The 17,111-nt window shown below is 42.4% G+C and overlaps 1 protein-coding gene across 2 annotated transcripts in view; it reads left to right on the top strand.

Annotated features, from left to right (window-relative positions):
- LOC126481506 (b(0,+)-type amino acid transporter 1-like) overlaps positions 1 to 13,699 on the top strand; it is a 438,794-nt gene extending 425,095 nt beyond the window's left edge. For both annotated transcript variants that reach the window (XM_050105301.1, XM_050105302.1), the window contains one exon: positions 13,427 to 13,699. In XM_050105301.1, coding sequence (XP_049961258.1) covers positions 13,427 to 13,491 — 65 coding nt within the window. In that variant the 3' untranslated portion in view covers positions 13,492 to 13,699. The remainder of the gene's footprint in view (positions 1 to 13,426) is intronic.
- The last annotated feature ends 3,412 nt before the right edge of the window (positions 13,700 to 17,111 follow it).

The following is a 17,111-nucleotide window of genomic DNA, read 5'->3' as shown; positions in this document are numbered from 1 at the left end:
ACCTACTCGGTCCAAAACAATGCCAATTACCGTTCAATTACCATTTGCTTGTCCGCACGCTAAAAATCAAGTCTCTTTAAAACACTTCTCTGAAATGTAGTGCCTCCGAATTTTTCATGTGAAAACCCTTAAACCTTTTCAAATAAAACAAATGTTATTAACATTCCCGAGGGCACGCAGCTTTACTGTATGGATAAATGATGATGGCGTCCTCTTGGGTAAAATATTCCGGGGGTAAAATAGTCCCCCATTCGGATCTCCGGGCGGGGACTACTCAAGAGGACGTCGTTATCAGGAGAAAGAAAACTGGCGTTCTACGGATCGGAGCGTGGAATGTCAGATCCCTTGATCGGGCAGGTAGATTAGAATTTAAAAAGGGAAATGGATAAATTAAAGTTAGATATAGTGGGAATTAGTGAAGTTCGGTGGCAGGAGGAACAAGACTTCTGGTCAGGTGAATACAGGGCTATAAATACAAAATCAAATAGGGGTAATGCAGGAGTAGGTTTAATAATGAAAAAAAAGTAGGGGCTCGGGTAAGATACTACAAACAACATAGTGAACGCATTATTGTGGCCAAGATAGACACGAAACCCACGCCTACGACAGTAGTACAAGTCTACATGCCAACTAGCTCTCCAGATGACGAAGAAATTGAAGAAATGTATGACGAAATAAAAGAAATTATTCGGATAGTGAAGGGAGACGAAAATTTAATAGTCATGGGTGACTGGAATTTGAGAGTAGGAAAAGGGAGAAAAGGAAACACAGTAGATGAATATGGATTGGAGGAAAGAAATGAAAGAGGAAGCCGTCTGGTAGCATTTTTCCCAGAGCTTAACTTAATCTTAGCCAACACTTGGTTCAAGAATCATAAAAGAAGGTTGTATACATGGAAGAAGCCTGGAGATACTGGAAGGTCTCGGATAGATTATATAATGGTAAGACAGAGATTCAGGAGCCAGGTTTTAAATTGTAAGACATTTCCAGGGGCAGATGTGGACTCTGACCACAATCTATTGGTTATGAACTGTAGATTAAAACTGAAGAAACTGCAAAAAGGTTGGAATTTAAGGAGATGGAACCTGGATAATCTGACTAAACGAGAGGTTTCACAGATTTTCAGGGAGAGCACAAGGGAACAATTGACAAGAATGGGGGAAAGAAATACAGTAGAAGAAGAATGGGTATCTTTGAGGGATGAAGTAGTGAAGGCAGCAGAGGATCAAGTAGGTAAAAAGACGAGGGCTAGTAAAAATCCTTGGGTGACAGAAGAAATATTGAATTTTATTGATGAAAGGAGAAAATATAAAAATGCAGTAAATGAAGCAGGCTAAAAGGAATACAAACATCTCAAAAATGAGATCGCTAGGAAGTGCAAAATGGCTAAGCAGGCATGGCTAGAGGACAAATGTAAGGATGTAGAGGCTTATCTCACTAAGGGTAAGATAGATACTACCTACAGGAAAACTAAAGAGACATTTGGAGAAAAGAGAACCACTTGTATGAACATCAAGAGCTCAGATGGAAACCCAGTTCTAAGCAAAGAAGGGAAAGCAGAAAGGTGGAAGGAGTATATAGAGGAACTATACAAGGGCGATGTACTTGAAGGCAATGTTATAGAAAGACAAGAGGATGTAGATGAAGATGAAATGGGAGGTATGATACTGCGTGAAGAGTTTGACAGAGCACTGAAAGACCTGAGTCGAAACAAGGCCCCGGGAGTAGACAATATTCCATTGGAACTACTGACAGCCGTGGGAGAGCCAGTCCTGACAAAACTCTACCATCTGGTGAGCAAGATGTATGAAACAGGCGAAATACCCTCAGACTTCAAGAAGAATATAATAATTCCAATCCCAAAGAAAGCAGGCGTTGACAGATGTGAAAATTACCGAACTATCAATTTAATAAGTCACGGCTGCAAAATATTAACGCGATTTTTTTACAGACGAATGGAAAAACTGGTAGAAGCCGACCTCGGGGAAGATCAGTTTGGATTCCGTAGAAATGTTGGAACACGTGAGGCAATACTGACCCTACGACTTATCTTAGAAGCTAGATTAAGGAAAGGTAAACCTATGTTTCTGGCATTTGTAGACTTAGAGAAAGCTTTTGACAGTGTTGACTGGAATACGCTCTTTCAAATTCTAAAGGTGGCAGGGGTAAAATACAGGGAGCGAAAGACTATTAACAATTTGTACAGAAACCAGATGGCAGTTATAAGAGTCGACTGACATGGAAGGGAAGCAGTGGTTGGGAACGGAGTGAGACAGGGTTGTAGCTTCTTCCCGATGTTATTCAATCTGTATATTGAGCAAACAGTAAAGGAAACAAAAGAAAAGTTTGGAGTAGGTATTAAAGTCCAGGGAGAAGAAATAAAAACTTTGAGGTACGCCGATGACATTGTAATTCTGTCAGAGACAGCAAAGGTTTTGGAAGAGCAGTTGAACGGAATGGACAGTGTCTTGAAAGGAGGATATAAGATGAACATCCACAAAAGCAAAACGAGGATAATGGAATGTAGTCGAATGAAGTCAGGTGATGCTGAGGGAATTAGATTAGGAAATGAGACACTTAAAGTAGTAAAGGAGTTTTGCTATTTGGGGAGCAAAATAACTGATGATGGTCGAAGTAGAGAGGATATAAAATGTAGATTGGCAATGGCAAGGAAAGCGTTTCTGAAGAAGGGAAATTTGTTAACATCAAGTATAGATTTAAGTGTCAGGAAGTCGTTTCTGAAAGTATTTGTATGGAGTGTAGCCATGTATGGAAGTGAAACGTGGACGATAAATAGTTTGGACAAGAAGAGAATAGAAGCTTTCGAAATGTGGTGCTGCAGAAGAATGCTGAAGGTTAGATGGGTAGATCACATAACTAATGAGGAGGTATTGAATAGGATTGGAGAGAAGAGGAGTTTGTGGCAAAAGTTCACTAGAAGAAGGGATCGGTTGGTAGGACATGTTCTGAGGCATCAAGGGATCACCAATTTAGTACTGGAGGGCAGCGTGGAGGGTAAAAATCGTAGAGGGAGACCAAGAGATGAATACACTAAGCAGATTCAGAAGGATGTAGGTTGCAGTAAGTACTGGGAGATGAAGTAGCTTGCACAGGATAGAGTAGCATGGAGAGCTGCATCAAATCAATCTCAGGACTGAAGGCCACGACAACAACAACTAACATTCTCTATATTTGTTCATCATGTCTACATTTTTGCAGCCCTATGCCGCTAGAGGGCTCCGAATTGTGGCGTGTATGTAACGTAACTATGCCATTGCGTGAGAAACAGTGTGCTGTAATAGAGTTTCGAATTGGAACAGTTCGTCGACACTTGTAGTACCCTCTCCTTCAGCATGACAGTGCCTGACAATACACGAGCGCTGCGACATCTGCAACAATCCGACACCTAAATTTGTCGGACAGTGTTGTGAGAGAAGTCTATCTTTCCACTAAAGATGTGCATTTAAATTCCCCGCATATGTCTTACATTCTCGTATGGCGTATGTCGACCTGTCACTATCCGAATAACCTGTGTTCTCAGTCATTCGATGTTTGGTGCCATGCCTACTAGACAAGGACTCCAAATCGCTTAGAACGCCTAGGGCTGACAAAACCGTTCACTTAAAGTATTTGGAGATAGAGACTGCAGCTGTACAGACCTTTACCTTCCGGACTGACAAGGTTAGTGTACAGATCACACCTTCTGCAGTGAACTGGAGCTTGGTGCCCCTTGCGACGGTCGGCGGAATGGAATGCGGTCTCAGATACGTCTGCTCGCTGGCTCTCGTCATCTTTATCGGCGATGATCTCCTACCCTTTCTATCGCCAGGCACATACGCGTAACACCCATTAAAATACGTAAATAAAATGCTGCTGCTGATCGATAAGTACAAATGTTAATCTAGGAGGCTGATATCAAACGACGAATCAAACGCACGTGTTAAGTTCATTAAAATTAACAAGTTTATATTCATAGCTAAATACAGTTCACTGGTGATATCTTCTAGCAGTTACGTGCCGTTTTAATTATTGCTCGAGCCTCGAACAGCGATACTGAACATGCTATTAATTTTAATAAAAGTTGTTGAATGCTGAAGAACATTGATTGATATTTAGCAAATCGATCAGTTCGCTAAAACACGGCCTAATCCCGACTGTAGTTAGCTTGACACGCACTAGAATTCCTAAGTGTCGGATGCCAGAAAATATTCCAAGTCCTGACTGGTTTACATACAATTAAATTCTAGTGGCACTGTTGCAGGATCAGCCACCCAAACGTAGTGAAAATAGTTACTCCAACCTGACCGTATCAGAAAGTAAGTCACGTTGGTATCCCAAAACACGGTTCGGAATGTTCAAAAATGAAGTGTCCCACAGTAGCGCTTCAGCGGCTAAGTGTGGGGCACTCAAATGGAAATAGAGACCCACAGCTACGATTTTGCAGCAAAATCCCGTTTGCTTGAAAAAAAAACTGTCACTAAAAGACACAACGCTTGAAAAACACATCCCCAACTGTGTTTAAAACCGAAGATATGCTAAGTTCGGACTCGTCGTGAAAACCTATATCTTCCGTTTGCTTGCACACTCGAAATTTGGCTAAGTTCAACAATTAAGGAACTGCAAAAACTATCACCGAAGTGTCACGTCGAGAATCAGGTTCTGCGTCGGCAAAGGCGCGCAGTATCTGTCCTGGAGCTTTGTGTCGGCGCCGCTAAAATACCTTCGATCCTAAATTCCCCAAGCTATGTCACGTAACTACTTTCCATTAATCCCAATATCCTTGCATAACTCTTTATATGGGACAGCAATCTTAATTCTGTTTGCGCCATTGTATGCGAGCTTAAGCTCTAGTCGAAGAACATAATTACACATATTTGTGGCTGCAATACCTTGCCCAGAATTAATGTTTTAGTGTTTCGCAACTACCTTTGCAGAGTGCGAAAACAGTATTTGTCCATTTGTGCCACCAAATAACTTTCCGTACGGATTTCCTCTTTCTGATGTGCTGATCAGAATTTATGTATATACAACGGGAAAATTATTATATACAATAGGTAAAATCATGCAAAAATTATTAATAAACAAAGATAACATCATAATAATTACAGATAACGCAAACTAATGATTTTGAAGTATGTATAACGCCACCCACAATCATATATTGCCTTGCTGTTCGTATATCTGCTTTGTATTATTTGTTTCAATTATTCATTAGCAATAAATCAATAAAACTGGTGTTTTACCAGTCATATATTAATGCTACAAATTATGCAAGTACTTCAGTCGTTGCGTTTCGACGAGACCTTTAAAATGAGCATTTGCCCTACTCTGTACCTGCATTGGTTCAAAAGTTATAAATTATTCAGTAAACTTCACATATTGCAGATTTCTTTATTTAATATCTTTTGATATAAAACTCGTCTAAATCGTATCAGCGTCTCTGCTGATTCGTCTCAAACTCCTTTTTCATTTGCCGTATCGTAATTTGTCGTACTAATTTGTGTGTAATCACCGCAAAAGCATTGTCTTAAAGCCGTGCGCTGCGATGGGATAAACCCGCGTGACGTCACGTAATCGCCAGTCGTTTGAAACTGACAGGTCCATGTGGAGCGATCTGCCGCTCACCACTCTCTCGCCGCCGTCTTCCATTCCACTCTCGCCCTCTTCCTGGCTGAGTCGGCCTCATAATAAATCAAATTATAACATTGACTGTTTATACATATTATAAATTAAAGCCCCCGCTGCAGTTTCTTTGTGTGTGCTGAGGCTAACCCCAGGAACTACTGTAAGGATTTTCATACAGTTTTCAATAATAAATCGATTCACACGGAAGGTTTGTGGAACCAGCGCCTGTATACCAGCACGGTAAAATTCTGGACCAACCTGTTAGAGCCACTGTTTGGCAGCGTCCACAAGGGATTCATCATCTTCAAACCTTGTTCCACGAACAGAGTATTTCAGTTTCCCAAAGAGATGATAGTCACGTGGACTGTAAGGCGGGTGTTTGTGTTGTCCATCCGAGTTTTGCAATCGCTTCCACGGTTTTTTGACTGTCATGTGGCCGTGCCTTGTCGTGCAACATCAAAACAACCTTCTTTTGCCGATGTGGGCGAACACGATTCAGTCGACCTCGAAGTTTCTTCTTGGCGTCACATGATGATGATGTCCCATACTCTGTGACGGAGCGTAGGGGGACGAACGATGTGGGAGACCCTCACTGTCGTAATAGGCAAGGTCCTAGTGGAGGTGGTTTGCCATTACCTTTCTCCGGCCGGAATGGGGATGAATGATGATGATGAAGACGACACAACAACGCCCAGTCATCTCGAGGCAGTAAAAATCCCTGACCCCGCCTGGAATCGAACCCTGGACCCCGTGCTCGGGAAGCGAGAACGCTACCGCGAGACCACAAGCAGCGGACTGGCGTCACATATGCATCATAATTTATGGTGGTTCCACTTGGTATGATGTCCACAAGCAAGAGTCCTTCGGAATCGAAAAACACTGTAGCCATAACTTTTCCAGCAGAAGGTATGGTTTTGAATTTTTTTTCTTGGGTGAATTTGCATGATGCCACTCCATTGTTTCCCTCTTCGTTTCTGGTGAAAAATGAATTGAGCCATGCTTCATCACCTGTCACAGTTCTTTCAAGAAATTAATCTCCACCATTCTCGTACTGTTCCAAAAGTTCGCTGCATACCGTTTTTCTTGTTTCCTTGTGAGCCACTGTCAACATCCTGGGAACCCACCTGGCGCAAACCTTTTTTAACGCCAACACTTTCAGTATTCTGCAAACACTTCCTTCCTCTATGCCAACGTAGCGCTCACGGTGATGCGTCTGTCAGCAGTCACCAATTCGTTAACTCTCCGCACATTGTCTGGAGTGTGTGCAGTACGAGGCCTGCCGCGTGGACAATCCTCAATATTGCCGTGCCCGCTTTCATCCCGTAACCTGCTCGCCCACCGACTAACTGTACTGCAATCGACAGCAGCATCTCCATACACCTTTTTCAACCTCTTGTGGATGTTTCCCATTGTCTCGTTTTCACAGCACAGGAATTCTATGACAGCACATTGCTTCTGACGAACGTCAAGTGTAGCAGCCATCTTGAAGACATGTTGTGACGGCGTCACACACGGAAACAGATTGAACTAAGTTTGAAAACAAGCGGGAAGGATGTATCTACACACTGTAAAACTTTCACACATGCAGAATGAAAACCGTATTTTTATAAAAATAGTGTGCATTTCTTTTGGAGTGACCCTTGTAGTTTCGTGAAATTCCATAGGTGGCGACGCTACACGTAGCCGTCAAAACGGCGTCTGCAATGCAGATATATTACCAGCAGGGAGCTGTCATTGAGCTTCTTTTGGCGGAAAACAAGAACGTTGCAGATATTCATACGTGCTTGCAGAATGTCTGCGGGGATCTGGCAGTGAACAAAAGGACGGTGAGGTGTTTGTCATCATCGAAAATGGTTCAAATGGCTCTGAGCACTATGGTACTCAACTGCTGAGGTCATAAGTCCCCTTGAACTTACAACTACTTAAACCTAACTAACCTAAGGACATCACACACATCCATGCCCGAGGCAGGATTCGAACCTGCGACCGTAGCGGTCGCGCGGTTCCAGACTGTAGCGCCTAGAACCGCTCGTCCATTCCGGCCGGCTTTTTGTCATCATCGCAGCAAGGTCGTGTGAATCTGTTAGATCTCTCGCGTGCCAGCCGGCCGCTCACAGCTGTAACTGCTGCAATATTGGAACGTTCGGACACACTCATTCGAGGTGATCGACGGATAATAAACACCTCGCTGCACAACTGAACGTCTCTGTTGGTAGTGCTCATACACTCGTCCACCAGTTGGGGTACTCAAAGACGTGTGTCCAGTTCTCGCGCGTTGAGACTTCCATCTGTTTGGTCCAATGAAGGATGCACTCCGTAGGAAGCAGTAGGTAGATGATTGGGAGATTATTGATGCAGGAAGGCATAGGCTCCGACTTCGACCAGTACAGTGGTACCATGCAGGCATACATGCCCTCCGAGTAAGGTGACGTAAGGTATATTGAAAAATAGCGTTTTATAAGCAAAAGAGCGGAGAATAATGTGGTGCATTGGAATTCTGAATAAAATCAACCTGCTTTCAGAGATAATAACCGTGTTTCATTACTTACTGAATGCCCCTCATTGACATTTGGAGTGACATCTAGTGGCAAAGATAGGAAGTACGAGCTGGTCACATACAGAGGAGGCGGTACCTGGCGGGAAAAGCAATAAACAGCCGCCGCAGCTCCACACAGCAGCGAAGCTTGGCGAGATATTATGTCGGGCCTGGTGGTCTTGCAGTAAACTGCAGGCTCGAACTCGAAAGATCACGGGACTAAATCCCGATCGGGCTACGGACTTCTTTTAGTCTGCCTTTTAACCTAGCATTCACCTCTCAGAGATGTGGAGGTTCTTGTTAAAATGTTGGTCACCTTTGCATGATACGATAAATTGGGCTAGATTAGGGACACACAAATAGCTGAAGTCGCATCCGATTGAAAGACGTGCACCAGGCCACTGAACCACTCGAAATTATTATTAGCAGAATATATACATCTAAGTATCTTCTGAACGTTTTATAAATTCCCTTACCACGTTTTGCTGTCTCCATACGAAGGCTATCAGAAACTATCGTTGGGATCTTCCCGATACATGTTCCGCTCACACACACATTCATGTGGAGCCTTTGTCGCACGTGATTCATTGCCACTACGTCAGAAAGGCATTCAGGCGTAGACACTTAGTGCTACCCATGCGAGGCCGGGGCGCGCCTCTAGCATTGTACTGTATAAACAAGAATTTGTAAGTTATTGTATTCTGCCGTTAGTTACCTCACAACCAGTCTGTCTTAGGAACTTTCGACTCAGTCATTTTCGAACCACAGTTCCCTGTCTGACAGATGGCTGTCGTTCTCAATTGTCCCTGTAATTTTGTGCCATGATCACGGAAATGTGTAGATGTACATTCGGGGTTACAGAGTCAGCCACCAGACTGCAGCACCTCCAGACACTGTCCTCTACACAGATGATTGCTCACAGATTCTGAGGAAGAGTAGTAGAAATATTTCGCCGGAAAATCTAGCGTCAATCCGACTGGGCTACTGGGAATACGTCTTCCAGTAATAATAAAGATAATTACTTGCCTTGTTGATTTGTCAAATCCGAACTCTCGTTGGGTTTCGTAGCACTTGCAGTATTCGGATCTAATCGATTACAGTTTTATGTTTGAAATCTGAGACAGAAATTGTGCTTGTGTTACGGATCTCACAATCGATTCATTACTGATAATTATGGCACAGCGCCACGCGGCCGAAATTTTTACGCCCAAAAATATCAAAACAGCGTGGGCTGTTACTAGCACGAAAACTTGCGTGTTAACGGCCCAGGTCGATGGACTCACAATCGGGGATCCGACGCTTTGCCCCACTTGATAAACATTCTGTGTATAAAGCAGCGAAACGTTTTCAGCCGTTTGCTGAGCGAACAACAGTTGCTGCCACCTCTTCCGCGGATGCGTCAAACCGAATATTCGTTCCCTTAATTGTATTATTAAATTCATGGGATGCATTTATTTGACAGTCAAATAGTGCCAATAGCGTCGTTGTTGTGCATTGGTTTTCTTCCGTTTTTTCAATTTTCAGGCCAAATCACCATCTGCATGAAAGAGCCAGAAAGATACGTACTGCGTCACTATTTTATGTACGATTAGTAGTTAATGTATTAGATACATACAAACAAAGCGCCGAGTCTTCAAAGAATGAAACTGCCATGTATAACAAAGTTTTCAGCTGTTTTAAATATTTGCCCTTAAGCTTGTAAATGAGAAAAATTTGGAAAAGATTTGAAATTACGTGTGAAATTTGTCGCAAGATAATTAACGTTTCACTATTAGACACTGGATGAGTGTAGTCTGGGAAAGCTACCGCAGCAGGTGGAATAAATGGAAAACTGGAGTCTTATAACAAGATAAACTTTTGCAAGTAATAAATTAATGCTGGATAACTAAAAGTTACTAGAATGAAATTTTCAGTCTATCCTTTCTTCCAGGAGTGCTAGTTCTGCAAGGTTCGCAGGAGCGCTTCTGTGAAGTTTGGAAGGTAGGAGACGAGGTACTGGCAGAAGTAAAGCTATGAGGACGGGGTGTGAGTCGTGCTTGGGTCGCTCAGTTGGTAGAGCACTTGCCCGCGAAAGGCAAAGGTCCCGAGTTCGAGTCTCGGTCCGGCACACAGTTTTAATCTGCCAGGAAGTTTCAAACTAAAAGTTCCCCGGCGCTTGATATACATCAGAAGTAATCTCTCTTTCTGAAGAAACGGAAACGGAATGACTGTAAAAGCCATCGTGGCACTGGCTACAAACTATTCTCAAAGGCCGGCCGCGGTGGCCGAGCGGTTCTAGGCGCTTCAGTCCGGAACCGCGCGACTGCTACGGTCACAGGTTCGAATCCTGCCTCGGGCATGGATGTGTGTAATGTTCTTAAGTTAGTTGAGTTTAAGTAGTTCTAAGTTCTAGGGGACTGATGACCTCCGATGTTAAGTTCCATAGTGCTCAGAGCCATTTGAACCATATACTCAAAGATAATCAATAACGACATGAAGACTATCGCAGAACCTATTATTTGTGAGTAACAAAATGAATTTAGACTAGGTCGTTCATGCAGCGACGAAGTGTTTGTAACTAAGAACATTACACAAAAATGCAGAGAGTTTAACGTAAAAACCCATATGACTCATCGACCTTCGAAAGGCTATTGACCGTTTGAGCTGTGATAGCATATGGAAGATTGTCTGAATATGGATATCTTATCTCCTAATAGAGACAATGAAAAGTCATTGCAAAAATTAACGTTTTGTAATAAACACAGGTGGGAATCAGTTAAAAGAAATAATATTAACTAAGGAAAACAAACACACACACACTCTCTCTCTCTCTCTCTCTCTCTCTCTCTCTCTCTCTCTCTCTCTCTCTCTCTCTCTTTCAGCTCCCTCTCTCTCTGATAAACATCATGGGTATAAGTTGCTTTTTAACCATATACGTCGTTAGGTTAGCAACAAGTAGGTAAACACACCAAAGGGGCGGAAACACGTAATGGAGTTGCAACATTTACGTTGTAAAAAGCACAGTGACCGAAGAAATCGTTATATCGAGTGGCAAAAGAACAGCAGTACACCACAAAAATAAGGAGAAACATGGTGAACAGTGTGAAAAAGGTCGGAATTCAAAACTGTGCTTATATGTCGGTAACAAAGTGCTAGTGCGAACTCCAGACCAGATGAGATGAAACACAGATCACAGCAAATCATAAGTAATTACTTTTTTACACAAAAATATCGCGAAGTGAACTGTTTCATAATGTAAAAATGACAAAACTGTATCGTTATAGATTCCACCGATGATGCGTTGGAACAAGAAAAAGGCGAACGCGTCTGGGAAAAATAAATTAAATGGCAGCACGAAAAGACTTTTATTTTTTTAAGTGCATAGGCTAATAATATTAGTGTGAACTTGTTGTCGAAAGTATACCTTTCTCTGCAGAAGCTATTTGTGCCCTTTTGGCACCATATTGTACGACTAGTCACAGTTAATAACAAGGTGTGTGATTTGAGAATCGGCGCGTCAACCCGAAACCGGTAACCACTGCAGCATAAATTTTATTTCAGTGCAACTGAGACGGATGAAACAAAAAACCATCCAATCTCCTCGACATCGTTTTCATTCAAAAGTATGAAGATGATCTCCAAAGGTCAGTATCCTGACGAACGAAATATACAAGAAATAAAACTTGACAGTTTGTAGTAATAAAACGAAAATAATAGCATTTCGCGGAAAATATCCAGCCAGATCAAAAATTGCCACCATTTGCGGAACATTGGGCTGTAAACTACAAAAAGAGTCAATCATGAAATTCTATGAAGAGATGGCGGTTCCTGTGGTGTCCCATGGAAGCGAAAGCTGGGTTACCATAAAAAAGAAAAGAAAATTCAGACAGCAGAGACGAGACCCCTACAGAAGGCGAAGGGCTGCACAAGGAATGACATGATAAGAAATGAAGGTACTAGAACAGAATCAAATATTTTCAACATGAATGAAAACATTCAAAAGCATAGAGAAGATCGGAGACGATGCCTGATGAGAATGCCAGGTCACAGGATTTCCTAGAAGATCTCCATTTTAAGCAAAAGTTAGTTTTTCACGCGTCTCTGTGTTCATGGTGTCATATCCTCTGAACTGTATGTGTCGTACAATGATATAATTTTGCAAGACAGTCAGTGGTATATGTGGATACTGTCCACAAAATGTGTTGGGAATAGACAGTAGTAACGAGGAGCTAAATTAAAAGCATGGAGAGCTGCATCAAACCAGTCTCTGAACTGAAGACCGCAACAACAACAACCCAGGTGCTGTTGTGGCTTGCAGATTGGTTTGTGGTAAATTACCGTAAGTCTGTAAAGGAAAAAGCCAAGTGCATCATGCAGAATGTCGAATTAAAACCCGTAATTGCAGTTCTGCGAAAGTCAAAATTAACATGTACTGAGATAACTCCAGTCGGTAAGGTGAAAAATGTACGGTTTGTAAAACAATAAATCGGCCGGAATAGCACACACCGGTGAGACGATTGCCACGCCCATTCAACAATAACGTATTCCGAGCAGACTGGATGCAGCTGATATTCCCAAATCAACTGTCCGTGTTCTAAGTTTGAAAGGAAAACTGAAATTCTTGAGAGCCACGCCCCACTTGGCGACTGCAATCAAGCAGAGGAACGTCGTGAACAAATGGCACCCATGTTGAAGTTTATTAACAAAAATTCAACGACTTGTACATTTTCTGGCACTGTCAGATCATTGTAAAACGTACTCCTTATGTACAATGACAATTTATTCTTCTTCTAAACATTCTTTCTTTCTTTGAGTGATTAGGAGGCACGTCCTGATTCACTTGTTCCATTTAAAATGCCGCGGTAGGGGAGTCATTCACGCTGTTTGACACGATACTGGCTGATGCTTGAGGAAGAGGAGCATGAGGGGTCGGTGCGAAGGTTTTTGTAGTAGACTCACCTAAAGCAATTTTAGGCATAAGTAAATAATAGGCAGAAACGTGGAGCAGGTCAATGTCATTAAATACACAACTATTTACTGCAGAGCCTTCCTTGCAAATGAACAAGACCCACAAGTATGCAAGTAAGCAGTTTGTTATCGATGCGAAAAAACCAGGACACTTTCGTAATGGGTTTTCAATAATCAGAAATTCCTGTTGCCTCACAGGAGAGGAAGTGAGGTGGCTGGAGTGTATCTTCGTTGCATTAGCAGCTTAGCCGCAGTTTGCCCCTGCCAAATAACTGCACAGCTGATGACAGGCTGGCGTCGCCTCCTTTACTTTTGCAGATAAGGTGACCCGCTACACGCAGCTGCTTATGGAGGCCGTGCCCACCGACCAGAACACGGACTGAATGAGGAGCCCCGCCTGCAGCACACCCGCAGCCCGGAAGCGGCGTGCCTTGCTGCGGGACCCACACAACCTCACGGGTTGACGCTGACTCAGCCAAAGTTCCTGTCTAATTGTATTTTTTAGTAGTGTGTGTGCTTTCTATGTGAATTGGTGAGGTGAATGAAATATTTATGTATTTTTTATAAGAAAATAGAAGTTTGACACGTGAAATACACACTTCAAAAGAAAAAGAAATTAAATAGTTTCATTAATAAATGATAAATCTCTCCCTCCCTCCCTCCCCCCCCCCCCCCCCACAAACACACAAAGCAAAGACTAACTAGTGGTGTAAGATAACTGTCTTATGCTGTGTACGGTAAGTAGCTTTGGAACTCTACTCGCTACACCCATTTATCCACTTAGTGAAAGGTTCGTGTATCTATGTGAGTACCGTGGGGGGTCGCCCACCACCGGTGGTCAATCCTCTTATCTCTCTAAATAAATCGGTAGCTCAGTTGTTTGTATGATACACAGTGAAGTATTGGTCTTGTTCGTTGTGGCAGAAAATGTAGTTTCGGAATGGTGTAGTCAATCAATCTGCACAAAACACCGCCAATAAATATATAATTCAATAAATTATTTACAAAAACGATAGTTAGAACAGTAAGAAAGTAGAAAAAATTCGAACTCCTTCATACTAAGGAAATCATTACTGTTTCACAACTTACATCGCAGACTATTTTTTCTGTTTTTCATACTTCAAAGCTCCAGTCACTACTTCCATTTCTGTTTGACAGTTGACTTACTTCTGTAAAGAAGAGCTTTTCTACGGACCACAACACCATCTTAACTTGATGAACGTATTTGACAAAATTTTCATCCTTTTCGAAAGTGAAACTCATTCCTCCGTAGAAGCTACACAGCGTATTTACAATCAGTAGTGCTGAGGTATAAACTTAAAAACGGAAGCGAAAGAAACTATGTGAGAGTTCCGTGCTATTATTAAACATTTCCATTTGAAATGGTGGATTGCCGCACAAATCAAAACAGAATTGGGTGAAGCTCACCCCGGACACTGCACCATATTAAAGACCATTTGCTTTTGGATGAATGAACTGAAACGTGGTCGGCGAAGAACCGAACACGAAGGACGCTCTGTCCGTCCAGAATAAACTAGCGAAGAAAGTCCATGATATGGCAATGCAAGACCGCCGAATAAAAAATCGTCAGATTTCTGAGACTGTAGGCATCTCATCTGAGCGAGTGCATAACATCCCACACGGAGAATTGGCTGTGAAAAATCTGTGCGCGTGTTGGGAGCCAGGAATGCTCACAGTCGGCTAAAAGCGTATCGGGCACAGCATTTCAGGTCAATATCTGACGATGTTTAATCACAATCCGCAAGACTTTATGCGCCGATTTGTGACTTTTGATTGAACCTGGATCCATTATTAGAGTCAAAACGGCACTCAAAACAGTGGACAAAGGCTGGTGACAGTGCGCAGAAGAAACAAGCACCATTTTGTCAGCTGGTAGAGTGGTGGCGACTGTTCTTTAGCGGTTTCCAAGGAATAATACTCCTAGACTACTTGGAAAAAAGCGGAACCATAAGTGGATGCTACTGTTATCCATTGATCGATCGTCTGACACTTGCATTGGCTGAAAATGTAGTATCATTGCCACAGATGCTACTACAACGCCGCGCCAACACAAGGTTGGCAGCCCGTCGTCTGCCGAGCACAGCGCACTCTAGCGGGCTATGCAGCTCGACGGAACTAGAGCGTGCCTCGTTCACTTCTTAACTAGATTTCAACCTAGGCACACGCGCTTTCATAATCGGCCCTCAGCCAGTTCTGTTAGCAAGCCCATCAGGCTTAGTCCCTGAGAATATATTGTATTAGTTCATGGTATTCCATGTGACGAGATTGTCAGTTCATAGCCGCAGCTGCAGTCCTACAAACTACTGAAGATAAGTAATTTCATGGTACTATGTGTTTCTTGAATAATAATCCTCCTCTCGAACAGTGTGCCGTACCGCATATTATTGCAACCTGGACTCTTTCGGCTCCTATCAACTCGGCCTCCTACTTATTTGCATTTAGTAACGCGCTTAAAACACCCATGCGTTTTGTGCCTCTAAACAGTGAGACACAATAGAAAAAAGACCAAGGTTCGCACGCCGAAGTGCTCTTTTAGCAGGATAATGACCCACCCCACACATCAGCGATAACAATGGCGAAAGTGCATGAATTGGGCTTGATTCCTCATCCACCCCATTCATCAGACTTAGCACCAGGTGACTTCTTCCTGTTCCCTAGCTTGAAACACTGTCTTGCTGGGAAGAAATTTTCATCTAATGGAGAAGCGATAGGTGCAGTCAACGAGTATTTTGCAGTGTTGGACAGAACCTATTTTTCCGATGGCATGAAAAAGCTGGAGAATCGCTGGAGACTGCGTCGAGAGGTAACGTGTGTTGTTTAAGAAACAAACTTTTTTTTCGCACTGATAGGATACAGAGCAAATCCTCTCAGGGTTGGTTTCACTCCTAATAAAGACCAGCTGCAGTGCAAGAATAGTTCCAAATAGAGTTGTAAAACTACCCTAGGCTATCATAATTAAGAGTAGACTGCGGTGGTTTCCCTAGTAGCCTTGGTCAGTTAACATCGTAATCTTGTTACTTGTATGTTAGGTGTGTTGCATAACTATTGGGCGTTACCTCATTTCGATCGCCTTGTGTTCGTATGTGATGAGTATCTTAGTAGATTCTCTTAGAAACCGGAAGCGGTGAACCGTCTAGGAACTGAGTGACGATATTTAAAGGGCTGCATAACCTACAGAACATTTATGTTCTGCATAGTTACCCTCCTGTCTGGTAGTTGGAAATAAACAGTGCTTATAGCAAAATTGAAATTGTCAATGTTTAATTCTGTTTCTACTCGAAAACTGTTGGTTTTTAACGGTAAACAGAGGGGTGCTGTAGCAAAACTAAAAGAAGCAATACAGATTTATCAAGCAGCGCTAGAGGACTTAGTTTCCTCAAAAAAAGTAAAATTAAAATAACGCAATACAAAAACATATCAAATATAGCTTCAATACGTGGTCTAGCTTGCATAAAACATGTTTCTGTTATTCATAAACAACAGTCGCACTTATCAGTAATGATAGGAAACTCTTGCCTTTGACCAAGATGAACATTCCATGGAGTACGAAATAACAACAATAAATAAATTTTTCTTTGTTTGTGCGTGTAAACTGTACTTGCACGATAAGTAATCGCTTTCTGGTTACATGAAAGCGCAGAAGATACGTAATCAACTGTTTTTTATTACTTATAAAATGCAATTTATATTTTTAAGATATAAAACACACAGTGGACTAAACTGAGCGATGTGCAGCTCTAACATTGTGAAAAACAAATGAATAAACAAATTGAAATCGGCGGCTCCCAGTTTCTCTCGTATACATTCATTTGTTCGTCTTTCCCTAACATTGGTACCAATACTACCGGTAATGCTACCATTTACTACGTCGTTTATGTGCCGTTCCAAAACCATTCCACCGTAGTTTTGGCAGAGCGCTACTCTAGTTCCAAATACACCTGAAGGTAGTGAAGTCCAGCCAAGTACAGCCGGCGGCTGGACA

Source organism: Schistocerca serialis, chromosome 5 (assembly GCF_023864345.2).
Source record: "Schistocerca serialis cubense isolate TAMUIC-IGC-003099 chromosome 5, iqSchSeri2.2, whole genome shotgun sequence".
Classification (NCBI taxonomy): Eukaryota; Metazoa; Arthropoda; class Insecta; order Orthoptera; family Acrididae; genus Schistocerca; species Schistocerca serialis.
The sequence above is the reverse complement of the archived record's forward strand: the minus strand, read 5'-3'. Positions and strand labels throughout refer to the sequence as shown.